We start from the raw sequence: 15,838 nt of genomic DNA on the forward strand, positions 1-15,838 counted from the left end.
TCAGAAATTCATGATTAAAGAGGTTTTATTTCAGGTATTTTGAATAATCTTGAAGGGTTCTATGGTTCAACACAGTCCTGCACAGTAATTTTACAGTCCAATTCAAATACTATACAAAACAGAACACACCAAGATATCATAGATACTTGAGAATAATTCAGCACAAGCTCTCCAGCATTTTCTCTGGGATGAGTGAATTGAATAAAACCGAATTATTTACTCGGGGTATAGGCACTTTACAAGTAGTAGTGGCAGTTTGTTTAAGTGACATCTGTAAGCAGTAACGTCTGTTGGTTAAGTAAAAAACTAATCAAGATCAGAACTTCCACAGGCCACAGTTGTGTTTCTGAGACCAAGAACAGCCATCAGCAGAACAGTACAGCAGGTCTCCCAGCTCCTCATCCCCACAAGCACTCTCCCTCCTATGTCTCACTTGATAATTAGGGACTTCTCTCCCCAAACTAATTTTTAAAGCTAGAACGGAGGCTGGAAACATCCCCAGGGAAGTGGGAATAAAGGTTACAGAAAACAAAGTCTGCACAGAATACACAGTGCTCTGCCAGGCTCATGTGACCGCCTCCCTGGAATGCTGGCACTGCTCGAGGTATTTAATGCAAATACCCAACGGACTAACAACCCTAGATAAACAAGAAAATAACACGGACTGCAAAGCAGTAATGCTTCCACTCCAGAGCATGCTGTACCTGTAAATTTACATTTGAGTTGTTTTTAAAATGGACCAAGGTAACCAGCACATTTCAAGACACCACTGGTCACACCAACAACCCAAAGAGCAACAACCGCAGGCACTGAGCCATCATAATCTATCTTGGACTGGATTCTAGAAATAAAGTGCCCAGAACTCCAGCTAAACCACCTGCACTCAAGAAGTTCACCTCCACGATAACAAGACCTCAGGTGATTAAGAAAAGCAACTCCTAAGCAGAAATTGGTACCAACCAGTGTCAGAAGCAGAACAAGAATTCCCAAAGACTACACACTCCTCCCTCTTGCAGGAAGCCATGCTTACGTGCTTCTGCCTTGTACAAGTTTTTGTACGTTATTGCTACTTTCTACAACCTGTTAGGTCTTGTCTTGTTTCACATGCAAGTCTTCTAGAACAACAGATTCCAAATTCAATTCTGACAACAGAAACTAGATTGACAGAACAAGGGATGAAGGACTCAGCATACGAGTTGCACTGCAAATTAGCTTAAGTAAATATGCTTCTTTTATTATCTAATCCCTTTGGCATTCCTATCAAATGATGGAGACAAGTGCTGTTGAAGAACTATATAATAATAAAGGAAGAGAAATACAAGGAAACTTTACTAAGTATATTCTCACTGACAACTTACTGTAGATTTCAAAATTAATTTTTGTTCAAAGAGTTCATGAAAGCTTTCCCAATAAATTTTTTTCATTGTATTTTAAATGCCACATTTTGTCTACTTCTGAGGAAAAATTACCTTGCTATATTGTAAAAACAAAGTTGAAATAGTGTATGAAGAGGAAAAGAAGTGATCTAGGTAAAGAAAATGAAATTGTTTTTAATGACTGGTTCACGTGGAATTAAAATTTAGATAAGCATCACAAATAGGTATTTACATTTTTTTCTCCCTTAATAAAGTAACGCTAGTATACTTGTTAAGCAAGATGCACTTTATGGGGGAAACAAACTGTCAGACACAAGTTGGAAAAAAAATAAAAATATTTGCTCATTTGGTAGTCACCATGTTTTAAACAAGCAATGTTCTCCATAGCTTAGAAAAAAAATAGGAGTTAAATATACAACAAGAAGATTTGCTCTTTACTGAAGAGTTAAAGTTCCGTTTGTCCAAGAAAAAAAATAAACCACGACATCTTGGAGTACACACATTGTGGGAAGGGATTTTACCAGCAAAATGAAAGCTTTGAAATTTTCAGTACCGAGAGATAGCAGCAACAATCTGTTCTCCCTGCAGCAGCACTGGGCAGGCGAAGAAGCCTACTTCTTTTCAGTAGCATTGCTGAACTAAAACTCAGGCTTGTATGCTGTTAAACCTGGAAGCAAACTGAATATGTAATAATTTTTAAACATACAGACAACATAAAACAAATATAAGTATAGTAAGAGTGGGATATCAGCAACCCTATCCCCTATCAAAAACCATTCTACCTGACAGCCCACCAGCGCCCACCTAAATTTCTTATCCAAGTCATGACAAAAACAAACAAGGCCAGCTTTTAACAGTATTGAGATCCTTTTCTCATTTCTTCCTCTTATAGGAAAGGACATTAGTATAAAGAAATTGCTTTTCAACTATTGTCCACTACATTCACCTTCCTCTCTCCTCCAGCACCATTTAATTTTTTTAATTTTTTATTTTTTTTTTTTTTATTATCGCGTGGAAGTGCCCAGCTCATAAACATAAAAGAAAAATCCATTCCAACTACAAGCTTCAAGATCAGCCCGCTACATGGTTTATTAGCCTCTCTCAGATGGGGAAAAGGGAAAAAAGAAATCTCATGTTTTCCACTTTCCTTCAAAAAAACAGGTAACATTATCATTAAAAACAGAGCCTAGGCTATAAACACCTCTACTGCTTACTTAGATGTTCTTGCACAGCGAGAAAAAAATCTGCTGGAATTGCCAGGCATCAGCCAGATTCAATAAACCAACAATGCATCACTAAGATAAAGTAATGCATAATTAAAGAGTACTAATCACTGCTTAATGAAATGCTGAAAGCACAAGAAAGAGTACAACCTTGGTGACTAAAACCTGATTTTTTTTGGCTCCTCAGAACTAACAGAAGTAGAGATAGCACAACTCAGGCATTTAGAATATTTTGTAACAATCGTTACCACTTAGCAGCAGACAAGAATATACGTAATTTTGGAAAACTAGTGTGATGGGCTGTTTTGCTGACCTCGTACAAAGTCATGTTTGCCACCTTTAGACTACGGCTCAAGCATCCTGCATTTCAGTCGTGACTGGTGCTACACAGTGCTCTGCTTCTTACGACAAGTTCGCATAAACGCAGTACTTCAGCTGAGCTGATCTTGGCTACTTTTGCCGTGTCTATGCTGTACTATGCATCTGACCCCTAAATAAAATGGGTGGAAGGGGGAAAATATCTGACCCTGCTTCAGCATTCTCTTAACAGAAACCCACATTTCTCCCTCACGGAACATATTTAACCCACTTCTGAACAGACAACACATCGAGGGGAGCTTGCATAGACTGGGACAAAAATATAAGTCTTTCACAGAAAGCACAGCAGCACAAACAGAATACTGCTGTCCCCAAACCGCGTGCATCTTGAGATTATGATGATTTCAGTTCGGTTTCCTGGAAGTTTTCAGAGTCCAATAAACACTAAAAATTGCTGCATTTCAGATGCTACAAAGTTGTTAGCTCTCCAGTACAAAGCAAAAATGCTGCTGAAATACTATTATACACTGCTAGAATAAATATACAGCTTAACCTCAAACATTCCCATAGCCCTTTTTGTTCCAACTGTTCTTATATGAGCCCATACGCTATTGCAAGAAGGCTTAAAACAGTACGTGCAGGCTTTGAAAGGATACCATCAACTAATTTAAATTTCACATTAGTCAGTTCTGTATTTACCTCGGATTGACTCAATTATATGCAAGAAAACAGGAAAAAAATTCCATACACCTGACATCACTTTAAACATGCTCTACAGTTTTCCTAGCTAAGGTCTACAGTCCTTTTAAAAAGGACAAATATAAAAAAACTTTAAAATTCAAAGGGAAAAGAAGTGAGCACGTTAATTAAGCTCACATTCAACCACTGCATCAATTTGAATATATTTCTAAAAACCATTCTTTTAATATAAACATGCTAGTTTCTTGGTGCACGGGTAGGTTAGGAAAAGGACAACAGCGCTTATGTTTAGAAATAAAAGTTAAACCTATCTTCACATTTGCTTTGTTTGGCTTTTAAGTAACAACAAATGAAGAAGCCATCAACACCTCAACTCAGTGCTGGCTATTACGAGAATAATCAAGTCCTTCATACAGCAGATAAAACTTAAAAACATTTAGAAAATAAAGAAATACTTGCTAGTGAATACAGTTTGGTAACAAAAACATGCATCTGAAGATGAAACCTGGACTTGCAGCCACCAACCAATATATATGTTTCAGTTCAAAAGTCTTTCCTGCCCTTCATCTCCTCTTTCTCTATGCAAAGTTTGGTATAGGTCAGTTTAATCAAAATGCATTTTTTGCATTGCCCCTAGATGTAACACACAGCACCCCAAACAGACAAGGGAATCTCTTCCACAAGAGATTCCAGTTAAAAAAAAAAAAGCTTTGGACAGAATATAGCACTACTGGATATCCTAATACACAGCACAGACTAAAGGGCAAGCTCAATAAGATACATGGGTAAACATCACCGATCATCGTAACTTCATCGGCAGGACTGAAAACATGGGCGGATCTCAGCTGTAGGTGAAAAGCCCACTCAGGGTAAGCAATGGTGGTCCCTCAGCATAAGGTGAAAAATTTAGAAAGTAAGCAAACCAAAAGAACTAAATTTCTTTAGGGATGCCTAATTCATGGCTTTTAAATATTTAGAAATATCAAGTATGCCATATTCAAGGACAAACGTGATCAGCAAAACTTCATTTTTTTAATGCTTTTTATGTGTATACATATGTGCATTTACACACCATTTGGGCTAAAATTTTTTTTCAGGCATTAAGGAGTTTTTTTAATATATATGAGAGAGAGAAAAGGTGATAAGCTTTTTTTTTTTTTTTTTTACTTGTATCGCCAGACACAGGCCAAAGTTTCGATGTCATGTGCCTGAAGCTGGTCACTTAGGTGACCAGCACTGGTGGCACGTGGGATTTATCGTTGCGTTTTTGAATACTCATCTCACTGAGATCAGGAAGATATTCTGATGCTGAATGCTTTTTAAAGTGACTTTATGTTTCGGGGTTTCTTTAGTCTCTGAGAGCAGCCTAGAAAAAATTAAATGGCATTTGAACTATTTTCTTTATTCTCTAACAAAGTATCTCTTGGTCAGTTATTCTAAAAACTTTAAAGGCTGCTTCATAAACTATTTAAGTGCAAACTCCAAAGTTTGTGGTTAATGCACAGTATAGGAATTTTTTTTCCATAAGTCTCCAGAGAAGCTCGAGGATGCTCTGGTTCCAAAATTGCATACACGTAGAACTGCATGGTAAGGTCAGACAACACAAACACTTCTCTGAACCCTTCCATCGTACTGTGACACGGACGTGTGCGTATTCCAGTCCTGTAGGATTGAGGAAGCCACCTCTATAAAACTGCACGGAATGATCCCCACTCCCCCGCGTTCACCTGCTGAGCCTCCACGCGCAGCCCTACCACGCTGGTGCAACCCCTTCAGAAGCTGAAGGGTTCAGACGCCATCACTAACTGCCAAAGCACAAGGGTTAACAGTGACCCACCCAGCTGGTAAGTTCTGAGCCCTCCTGTTTGGGGGAGACAGGCCCTGCACAATTTCATGGCTACAATATGCTGGGAATTGCAGCGGATCAGGTGCAGAAAGCTCCCCCAAGCCACACTGACTGCTTTTCCTTCACTCCTGTTGAGATAAACGAAGACACCAGAGCTGCCACCACTGCCGACGGAGTGGTTACAACCCGCCGATAGTACATGGCAGCAAACAAGAGCATCCCAAACCCAGGGAGGGCTGAGACCTGCCCCCGTTCATTTACACGCGTAGTCTAAGCCACGCTTTAAATCATTTCGCATACTGGAATGTCAGCGTGGATAACCACTGCCAGAACACGACACAGAATCCCCCAAAGTCAACCACAGGTTCAGGTAATCATGACCTCCCCTTTTACAACATAAATGCATAATTTCCGCACCACTCTTTGATGAAGGGACCACAGACTTGAAAAGAGGAAACAATTACAGTCATTAGAATTTCACCCAAGCATGAGATTTAATCTCGGGCCACGGTCTTGCCAATGGCTGTGGGGGTCTCAATGGAGACAAAATTGCTCCGTGGGAGAAAAAAATGCCTCGATGATGACATTAGTCAGCAAGAGAGACTGAGCTTTGTCTTCCATCCAACGGCACGGTTAAATACAAGGAAACCATTTTCCCTCCCCCTCTTGATCCCAAAAAAGAGAAAATACAATAATTTTGTTTCTTTCTCCAAATGCAGCTTTTGTATACTTTGGAAACTTTCTTCTCCAAAGCAATACTGCTGGAAGGGAAGTGTTTAATATAACCAAAGTAGGTTTAAGTATGAATAAACGCCTGCAACAAAAGACTTTTTCCCTTGCCTACCCTGGTTAATATAATTGGACAGTACCATCAACAGTTCTCTAGTATTTCTATAGCTTTCCTTAGCCAACAGGTTCTCAAAGACCATTTCAAATTTTACAGATGCAGGCAACATCTCTAAAATATGCCCACCTGCTCTACGATACATTTAATGGAAATAAAAGACAGTTGAAACTTTGTACAACAAATTGAGGTGAAGTTCCACAATGAAGAAGAGTGCCCAAGATCTGAGAGCACCAACTACTGCTACGTGCCAACCACATGTTGCATCCCAAAGACGACACAAAACAAAGGAAAACTTTGGCACAGAAGACAAAAAAACGCTACAGGGGATTGGATTAAATTCACTTTTCTGGGACTGCAGAAAAAGCAGGTCTACAGTCAACAAAACAACATTCATGATCCTTTTATGGCAAGAATTGAAAGGAAATAAGAAGTTTTTAAGCAAACAAAACATTAAGTCCCAATGAATCATCTCTTCTCTCCAGGCTGGGGTGAGAGGCCTGGTTTCTCACCTAGGTCAAATTCTATAAATCTCTAAACCCAAACTTGGACTAAAAAAAAATTTCAACTCTCCCATGTCATCCTTTACCCTTGCAGTGCTGCTGAACACAACTAGCTCATTTTTGTTTAAACTCTCTTATTTCCTTTTCTTCCACTACTTACCAACTTGTTCCACTGTCATATTCCTCATATATGGAGTCTGGCTGCAACCACCCCTAGTGCTGGTAAAGCTGATAATTACGATCTAATGTAAAATTAATCAGCTTAAGTTTGAAACAGAGATCGTAATTCAAATTGGAAGCCAACACTAACCATTTCATGTTCACTTGGAAGTGATTAGATAGGCTGTGCAAGAACATTTTGGTAGAATAACTGATAAGGAGATGGGAAATAAGAATTATTGGTATTTACTTAGCCTGCAATGCTTTTGGAAGCAAACAGTTTAAAAGAAGCACTTCAGAATGGCTATTTAATCTGAATTTTACAGATAGCACTGGGAATATGTTCTCACAGAATGCACAGTATCTTTGCAATCATAGCTATCGTACAAGCTGTTCGAGTCTTTGCTGGAGCTCTCGCTCAGTTTTGCTCTGTTATGAGCAGTGACCCACAGAACACAACGCGTTCAAGAATCCAGCTGGAAATCACCACCACTGAACATCTGTCCTTGCTCTTCTGCTTGCCAGGCCAACCTTAGGGTTCCCAGACAGAAAACAACTAACTGCCACACCGCAGGAACAACTATTTATTCCACTTACGGACGTTAACAATGACAATGTGCAGATGTGGCTTGCTTTCTTAGCTGGAAGATCTGCTGCACGTCTGCTTTAGCATCGTACCCTAGATTTTTCCATCTGCATTTTGTTTTTCTAAGGGCTTTGAAGAACGCTACTACAGCCATCCAAGAACATACACTATTATTACTAGTAAAAAACACACAAAACCCCCAGACCTATTAAGGAAGCAAAGTTCATGGCTCCATCAAGCTGAACTAGTTATTAAAAGTGGGTTCTATACATAAGCAATATATCATTCAACTTGTATCTAGCATCTAGTAATTGAAGACAGCTTCTAAAGCAAGCTGTAGAACAAATACAGTAGAACCTAATCAAACTGCTTTAGTAAGTAGACCACTGTGAATTGCTAAATTGGACTATTTAGCAAGCAAACAGATCCATCATCAGTAAAAATACTACTTTAAAAAACAGGCTTTAAAAATTACTGTTGTCAAACTAAATTATAAGGGTGCTTCATATTTTACAATGTTATAAATACCTGAGTAAAATCTATTCTAAGACTTCAGATTAGCTGATATTTAAAAACTCCTAAAAAAAGATTAATAAAGCTCGACCACTCTCCCAGAGAGCTTACAAAATCTCAAGCAAGAAGAAACATGACGCAAAAGTGAAATGAAAAGGCATGCAGTTATTTGATGAATGCTAGCACACAGTATGATGGAACAAAGAAATTCTGTTTTTACATCAATAGGGAGAGCGATCAAACAGACTTACTCAGCACCATTACAGCGCTTGGTTATTATGTTTTCCTGAGAAGCTGTCAAGTTTTTGTGTCAAAGAATGAAGTGTGAATTAGCACAATTTTGTTGTATGTAAGTATGCACACACAACCATTCACACGCTTTGCAGAAAAATTATCCCATATTAGCAAGAGAATTTAACATTCAAACATGGTTCAATAAAGCCACTCATTTACAGTCTACATTTAAGATGGAGAATTAAATTATAGATCACATCTTCAGACAATATGCTCTTTTTAAAAAGCTAAATCCTAGAAACACTACATGAAACATGACAGAACTCTAAAGAGAGTAAAAGAGGAGGCAATTATTGAATATAACTTTTGAGATCAGAAGATGATGGCTTTCTTTTAAGCCCATAGACCAAAAAGGAAGGCTCTTCCTGATTTTCCCTCTGATATTACTGAACAGTTGATGTGTACTTTAGGAGCACATTGAACCTGTGCAACTAACGTGGAAGTCAGCTTCAAGTCAAAAAAGCAGAGAAGAACATAAAATAGAAGTCATAACCGGCAAGTAAACTAGCCTCACTGTTACTGCACTCAAAAAAGCATTAATATGCACAAAAACAAGAAGGAAGGGAAAAGTAATGGAAGGATAGAACAATTCAGGTTATAATACAGGTAGATTAAAATTCCACAAAGACCACCATCCTGTTTTAAAGTATCTGGTGCACACACCTAAAAACAAGTTTCATTCTACTCCTAATATACAAGCAGCCCTCTACAGCACAGAAACAATTCAGAATAGATTTAATACAACTACCTTGCTTTTTACAGGGTTAAATGACATGGGAAAACAGGGAAGAAAATAAAGGAGTTGCATACTAAGTTTCATGGTTCCCACCTTTCCAATTGCTTTACAGGTTAAATTAGCTAATCTTCCATAGTTGTAAAATAAAAAAGACTGGCCCTTTATGTGGATGAAGTGTCATCCCCCTCACATGCAACTTCAATGAAAACCAGTTGTTCCATCTCATCTGGGTTACCTGCCTGTCATGAAATATAGAAGACGACACCCTATGCATTTTTACTGCTTAAGGTATAAAAACGCTATTCAAATTGTAAATGAAGTAAGACTAACCTTCCTTAAAAGACAGGGGTCGTTTTCTTTAGGAAGGAGAAAGTTAAGCACCAGTTGAGTTCTAAATCTTCTACTTGATTTTGTTTCATTTCCAAGTAAGGTCACCCCATCCATGCTGACCTGTTACCCTACATACTTATCATTAAGATCCTACATCGCAAGCAAACACTGCCCTCTTGTGCGCCGAAATAGCCTGTAGACACAGCTGCATTTCAGGGGGTTGAGGAGAGGGCTTTTTAGAGCATTGCTGTTTTTATACCAGCTGCCTCTTCTTTAGATATAGTTACTTAATAGAAAAAAAGGGTTTTAATTTAAGAATTTCAATAAAAATAGTCCTTTAATTTGTCTGACAAGTAGCAGGCTCCAACCAAATTCCTCGAAGTGAATTAAAAAACAGCACTCAATTTCAAGAGAAAGGCTTTTCATTCACAGAAATAAAGTTTATTTGCATTTTTAACACAAAGCAATGTCAGCAATTTAGAAGGACCGTGAACCCAACAAGTTTACTAGGGTTTAGAGAGTGCTAGCTAGAAATGGTGAACTCTTGACTCGTGACCATTTCCACCGCATCAAACCTCAAGAAGAAAAGCTACATTACATGGGACTCGTACTTTAATATTTTCAACAAAACGAGGTTGCTTGTTATGTTATTCTCACTTCAGGCTGACAGGCAAGTCCTCAAATCCCTCCAGTGACCTTCCTGACCAGATGAGTAGCTGCTGACCACCACAAAGCTCTCTGTCCTCCAGAAAACAGGCTTCCCCTCAACAACCAACATCAAGAAGCCTCCATGAAAATTCACAGTAACCCATACATATAATGTAAGATGTATATACCACTCTAAAACCATACACAGAACTCTCTCTCACCTGGGATGAAAAAAAAAAAAAAAAAAACACAACAAGAACGGTTGTATCTTCACAAAGGTGTCAACAAGCAAAAGTTGGCACTGATGGCAGCATATTTTCTTGACGGTAATGTAAAGGTAACCCTGAGTTTACAAATCCTCTTAAAAGCTTACAACAACTTCATCAAAACAACAAGTCTGCGATAAAAGTACCTTCTTTTGGCGCTCTGTTAATCTTACAAATAATCTGCATCTGACCGCCTTTGGATGCTGGTAGCAAGCCCACATTCCCCTTGATCTCCCAAGACTGTTTTCATTGTACTCATTTGCATCAGCAAGACATGCTTTCGCTATGCTCATTTCCCCCTCCCCAAGCTCTTGTGCAAGTTCAAAAGTCTTGGCCCCTCCGATGTATCAGGTATGAATTAATACCCTTCCTTAACGGAACACAGCAGCAAAGTGGAAACAGACACTTGCAAGGCAGTTTTCTTTGAAAGGAACTGCAGGGACAAATGGTGACAATGAAGCTCTGGTTATAAAGTAACGAGGTCAAAGGTTCAGCAAGGCACGAGGATTACAAAACTACAAGTTCGCCAGAATTCCCCCACAGGTTTAGACAACCAGGGTCAAGCAGTAGCTTTCCAATTAAAACCCTATAAGGCTACTCCGTCCTTTGAACTTCACGGGGTAAAAAAAAGATAACTTTCTTCTGTAGGAGTTCTTTTGAGAACCCATCTCAGAGCTGAACAGAACGCATCTGACAACAGCTCACCTAAAACAAACCCCGCAGGATCCCCTCAGTGCATGTGTGTGGGGAAAGCTCGGGTGAGGTAATCATGTTCTTCTGTATTAGTGTGCTGACCCTTTGTAGGGCATGAAATTAACCATCAGCAAGTAAAAAATCTGCTACTGGTTAGACTACTTTGCTACGCAAACTGGTCCTAAAATGAAATATGGGGATTGAATTTCTTCTGGAAGATTAACTCGTACAACCTCTCTGCGGGCATCCCCTGCTGCTGAACTCATCTGAGACACCGTTCTGGATGCACAGGTCTGTGACACACAAACCTAAAAGCAAGTCTTGTTTTACTTCGGTTTGGTTAACATCGGTTTTGCCGAAGACTGGAGAGCCGAGATCTAACACAAGAATGGAAGTTAAAAAAAAAAACACAGCACTGACAGAGACTACTTCACCTCAGTGAGCGTGAAATTTTGACAAGACACCTCTTAACTCTCCCTAGCAATGGAGGAAAACAGCGTTACACTTTGCAGTCATTCGTTCAGTGCAAAAGGCAAGCACGGCTGATACAAGTGCCTCTTGCTGCTTGCGACAAGCTAAGGAATTGACCATTAAAATTCAGTTATTCAGGTTTGTTTTCTGTTTAGCAATTTGACTACAAACAGCCATAAATACAAACAGCACTTGTTGTACTGCTCGTTATCTGGAAGACTACCTCCTGCTACAGCAAGGGAAGTCTTTTCCCTAGTATTTTATACTAATTTCAAAAGTTCTGTTCCTTTTGTTCAGAAGAACAGTGCAACTAAATGAAGTACACAGCAGAGTCCAAACCATGAAACTATCCCAAGTAACTTAATACCTCCTTGCGACATCAGACACACAAAAGTCTGTGGTAGAAGAATAAACCAGCATGGTTTAAATACAAGCAAAAAAACACTATGTACTAAGTCAAGTGCCCATCGCTTATTCCATTCCAGGCTTGACTATCACCTTCCAGATAAAACTTTAAGAAAGTAACTTGGGTGGAACTGTCCACAACATTTCCAATTCCTAGCATGCAGGTTAGAAAAAAACAAAATACTTGATTTAGCATTCGATAGGTTTTCTTTTCAAGGACAAGCTTCGTAAGAAAAATGCAGCCACAGAGAATGAAATATGACTTCCATTTTCCATTCCATTTGGTTACTGCTCAAATATTCTGCATTCACTTAATCCTAAGGTATTGTCTCTAAATAAGCATCCTGTGAGTGACTGTGAAAAGTATTTGCAAGGTCAAGTGCTACCTAGCGTAGCATGACAAAAATGCAATACTACATTCAGCCATGAAAAATGCCCTTCAAGAACTAGCCAGATTCAAAAATATGTTAAAGAACAGTAAATAGTTTCAGCTGATCTGTAAGTGGGTTTATCAGCCTCACACAGGAGAGGAATTAACCCTTAGAGCATTTTGGGAGCACAGAAAAGATGCTGGGTAGAGTATGACACGCTGCTGGTCGCTCTTGTGAAGCCAGTAAAAAGCTCCTGAGAAGGAGCCTCTTGAGCTAGTTGCCCAGTGGCAGATTTAGCAAACTGAATAAAGCCACTGCTACCCAGCCACAGCAGACAGCAACCCCCCATGACGGGGCATTCAAAGGGGATCCAACCAGTTTACAGAACCTTCAATGAAAGAAAGAGCTTCAAACAAGAGCATGCAGCAGCATATTTTCACACCTGTAGCCCCAACAGCAAAAGCTGCACACGGATGAGGATAATACATAGGAGAAAGCTGCCCTCTTCTCATCCCCCTTCCAGCTCCTCACATCCTGCTCCCTTTATTGCAGACCCTCTACCTCCCATTTTTCTGTAGGTTAACTCAAGCTACAGAAATCTCAGGACTTAATTTCAGAAGAGCAGTATTTTCAAGATCTGTGGGAACTCTGACATGCAGAATTAACACCAGAAGATAGAACATTTTGCTCTGATATTTTATTTAACAGCCTTAGAAACAGAAAACATAAGAGGACAATCATAGCATCTAAAAGAGAGCAGTAGCCTTCTTAGTTGTAGTGAAAATGCTTGGAATGGCAAACCCTGAACACTTATGCTGAGGAAGAAGATGAAAATCTAAATTTTAAAGTACCGTGATCTGGGAGGCCTGGCTTTCCACTTCTGAAAAGCTGGAAAGGGTGGCAATATCAAAATACTGAAGGATGTATCCTATTACATATGATATACTTCAGTTTCACCAAAACATGCTAAAACTGCGAGTGCCCTGAATAGTCCCAGCAGCATAGATCAGGTTTTAACAACAAGGTCTCACTTTTTAAACCTGGTAGTAAAAACAAATAAGCATCAAACATCAAGATTTATGTGTATGCTATCAAGCATGCAGCTGAAGTTTCTAGCTCTCGGTATTAACACAATACTGCATTTTCTTTGCAATTCTGTTTAATATATAGGATTGCAGTAAGTCATATGAATCAAATATTTTCATTAAAATACGTAATGTGGTATAATTGGAACTAAGCAAGTTTGACAAGCTTATGAATTGCTACCTGTACAGAATCATGCTTGCTGCAAAGAAAATTATCATTCAACCAGTCTAATCCACATCCTTTCTTCTCCCAGCACGGCCCATCAATAATGTTTTTTGATTAACTTATTCAACCAACTTAGACAGCTGTGACTAAATGCTGTAAAGTTCTTCATAAAAAACAATAAATAGGAAGCAATAAGAAGTCTACGTATCAAATAACCACTCCAAAATGAGTGATAACAAAAGCTATTTTTCCAGGGCTTCCTGAGTCCTCTTCAGAAAAAGTTCACCCCGCTCAGCTTAGTTGTTTCCTAAAGAAAGGAGTGTCTATCTACAAGTCACTCTACCAGCGCGTCCAAGAAAAGCTACCATTTGCCAAAATAAACTTTGCTCTTCAGAAGATAATCAGGTGCTTACAATTACTTAAGCCCAGTAACAGACTGTAAAGTACAAAAGACTCAAACACCACAGATTTCAGGGATTCGGCACACAGCCACTCCTCTCTTCCAGCTATGGAGCGCACACTGACAGCGCTGCAGAAATCAAGAAGTGAAGTATTTATTATTCTACCCAAAAGAAATGCAAGCAGTACAATGTTATTACTGCTAACACCACTTACATGTATTATGACTGCTCAAAATGGGGTAACTCATACATCGTGAAGAGTAACTTGGCCTGAACCTCAGTGTAGCTGCCAGGACGCGTACATCGCATTACAAAACTACCGCCTCCTAGACACTAAGGAGGCACTAGCACAGCAAATGCACGGGAACTGAATTTTCTGAAGCCCCTGTAGCTTCAGGTTATCAACCTGGGACTACTTTGCATTGCCTGCAGCCACAATCCCTGTCACGCACCAACAGCCTCTCAACTTTCTGGAAGAGATAGAGGTGGGAGGTGCTATTCCTCACAGAACAAGGTGAGCTAACCTAAAACAACCTCTAAAGCAAGGCAGATAAATCTCCGTGTGTTCTCAATGAGGACTAAAACGGAAGATGACTAAAACCCACTTGATGCTTTCTAACCATACAATTTTCGTGAGAAGCCCTCGGCCTCTGCACCACCAGGGTCTGACACACGAGCACACCCACCAAGTGCACCACAGCTCTCAGCACAGGGGATACCAACCTGGCAGCTTCAACCGGGGAGGGAAACGAAGCTAATATTACACTTCCATACCACAGAGTCTGTATGCTACAAAACTTTTCTCCAAGGGCTTGCAAGCAAACCGGGCAGGCCTGCGCCAAGACCACCGGAGCACTCCCCTCTCCAGCCAGCCTTCCTCGGAGTACAGGGCTTGTGCTGGAGGGGCCCCGGGGATTGGTGACAAGGCCACCAAACCTGTGCCAGCCCCGACCCGAGCCCGAGCCCCGCCGCACCGGGCCGGGGAGGGGCGGCCGCCCCCGCTGCCCCTTACCGCCGATGATGGTGCGGATGAGGGAGGCGTGCCCCGGGCAGTCGACCAGGGTGAACTGGAGCTCGCCGGGCCCCGGGCCGAGCTGCGGCGGCAGGGCGGTGCGGAGGCAGGAGAAGCCCAGGTCCAGCGTGATGCCCCGCGCCCGGCTCTGCGGAGCCCGGTCGAAGGCGGCGGTGGAGCCGGTGGTGCTGAGCGCCCTGGCCAGCGCCGTCTTGCCGCTATCGATGTGGCCCAGGACGCCCACGTTAACGTTGAGGACGCGGGGCACGGCGGCCATGGCGGCGCCGCAGCCGGCCGGGTCCGTCCCAACAGCGCCCCTGCGGCAACGCCGGCACCGCCGCCGCCGTTCCGCGGCCTCGGGCCCGGGCAGAGCCGCAGCCGGAGCCGGGCCCGGCCCCGCGGTGGCTGAGGCGGGCACGGAGCGGGGAGAGGCGCAGCCGCCTCCCGGCGCCGAGCGGGTCTGCCCTGCGTGGACTGGGAGCCTTCCTCCGCCGTGAAGTAAAAGTGGTGTAAAAGAGCAGCGAGGGCGTCGTGGTTGTGGTACATACGCCAAAGGGCGGCCCAGAGAGGCAACAAAGCAGCCACATGCGTTGTAATGGGTCACAACCACAGTGGCAAAACCCACCCAAGTCCCAATAAAAAACCCCAACTCACCTCACAGCAACAAAAAACACCCAAATCCTGACAAAAGCCCCCAACTCACCTCACGGCACCCTACACAGAACTACCCCACAACCTCTTCCCGTGCCTCCTTATCTAGGAGCAGCAATTAAACCCAATAACTTCATACACCAAACAGCTGGTGGCCTCTCTTCAGGTGGCCTGGGGCTAGTCAGGGCCAGGCCTAACCACAGCTAGAGGGAGCCATGAGCACCTGCTGAAGGCCTCGGGAA

At 41.4% G+C, this 15,838-nt stretch overlaps 1 protein-coding gene across 1 annotated transcript in view; it reads right to left on the reverse strand.

The window, feature by feature from the left end:
* The window catches only part of EEFSEC (eukaryotic elongation factor, selenocysteine-tRNA specific), a 123,878-nt gene extending 108,601 nt beyond the window's left edge, over window positions 1–15,277 (reverse strand). Inside the window, exon 1 of the mRNA XM_040568841.1 lies at window positions 14,946–15,277. Coding sequence (XP_040424775.1) covers window positions 14,946–15,222 — 277 coding nt within the window. The 5' untranslated portion in view covers window positions 15,223–15,277. The remainder of the gene's footprint in view (window positions 1–14,945) is intronic.
* Between the last annotated feature and the right edge of the window lie 561 nt (window positions 15,278–15,838).

The sequence above is a fragment of the Cygnus olor genome, chromosome 10 (assembly GCF_009769625.2).
Source record: "Cygnus olor isolate bCygOlo1 chromosome 10, bCygOlo1.pri.v2, whole genome shotgun sequence".
Lineage (NCBI taxonomy): Eukaryota > Metazoa > Chordata > Aves > Anseriformes > Anatidae > Cygnus > Cygnus olor.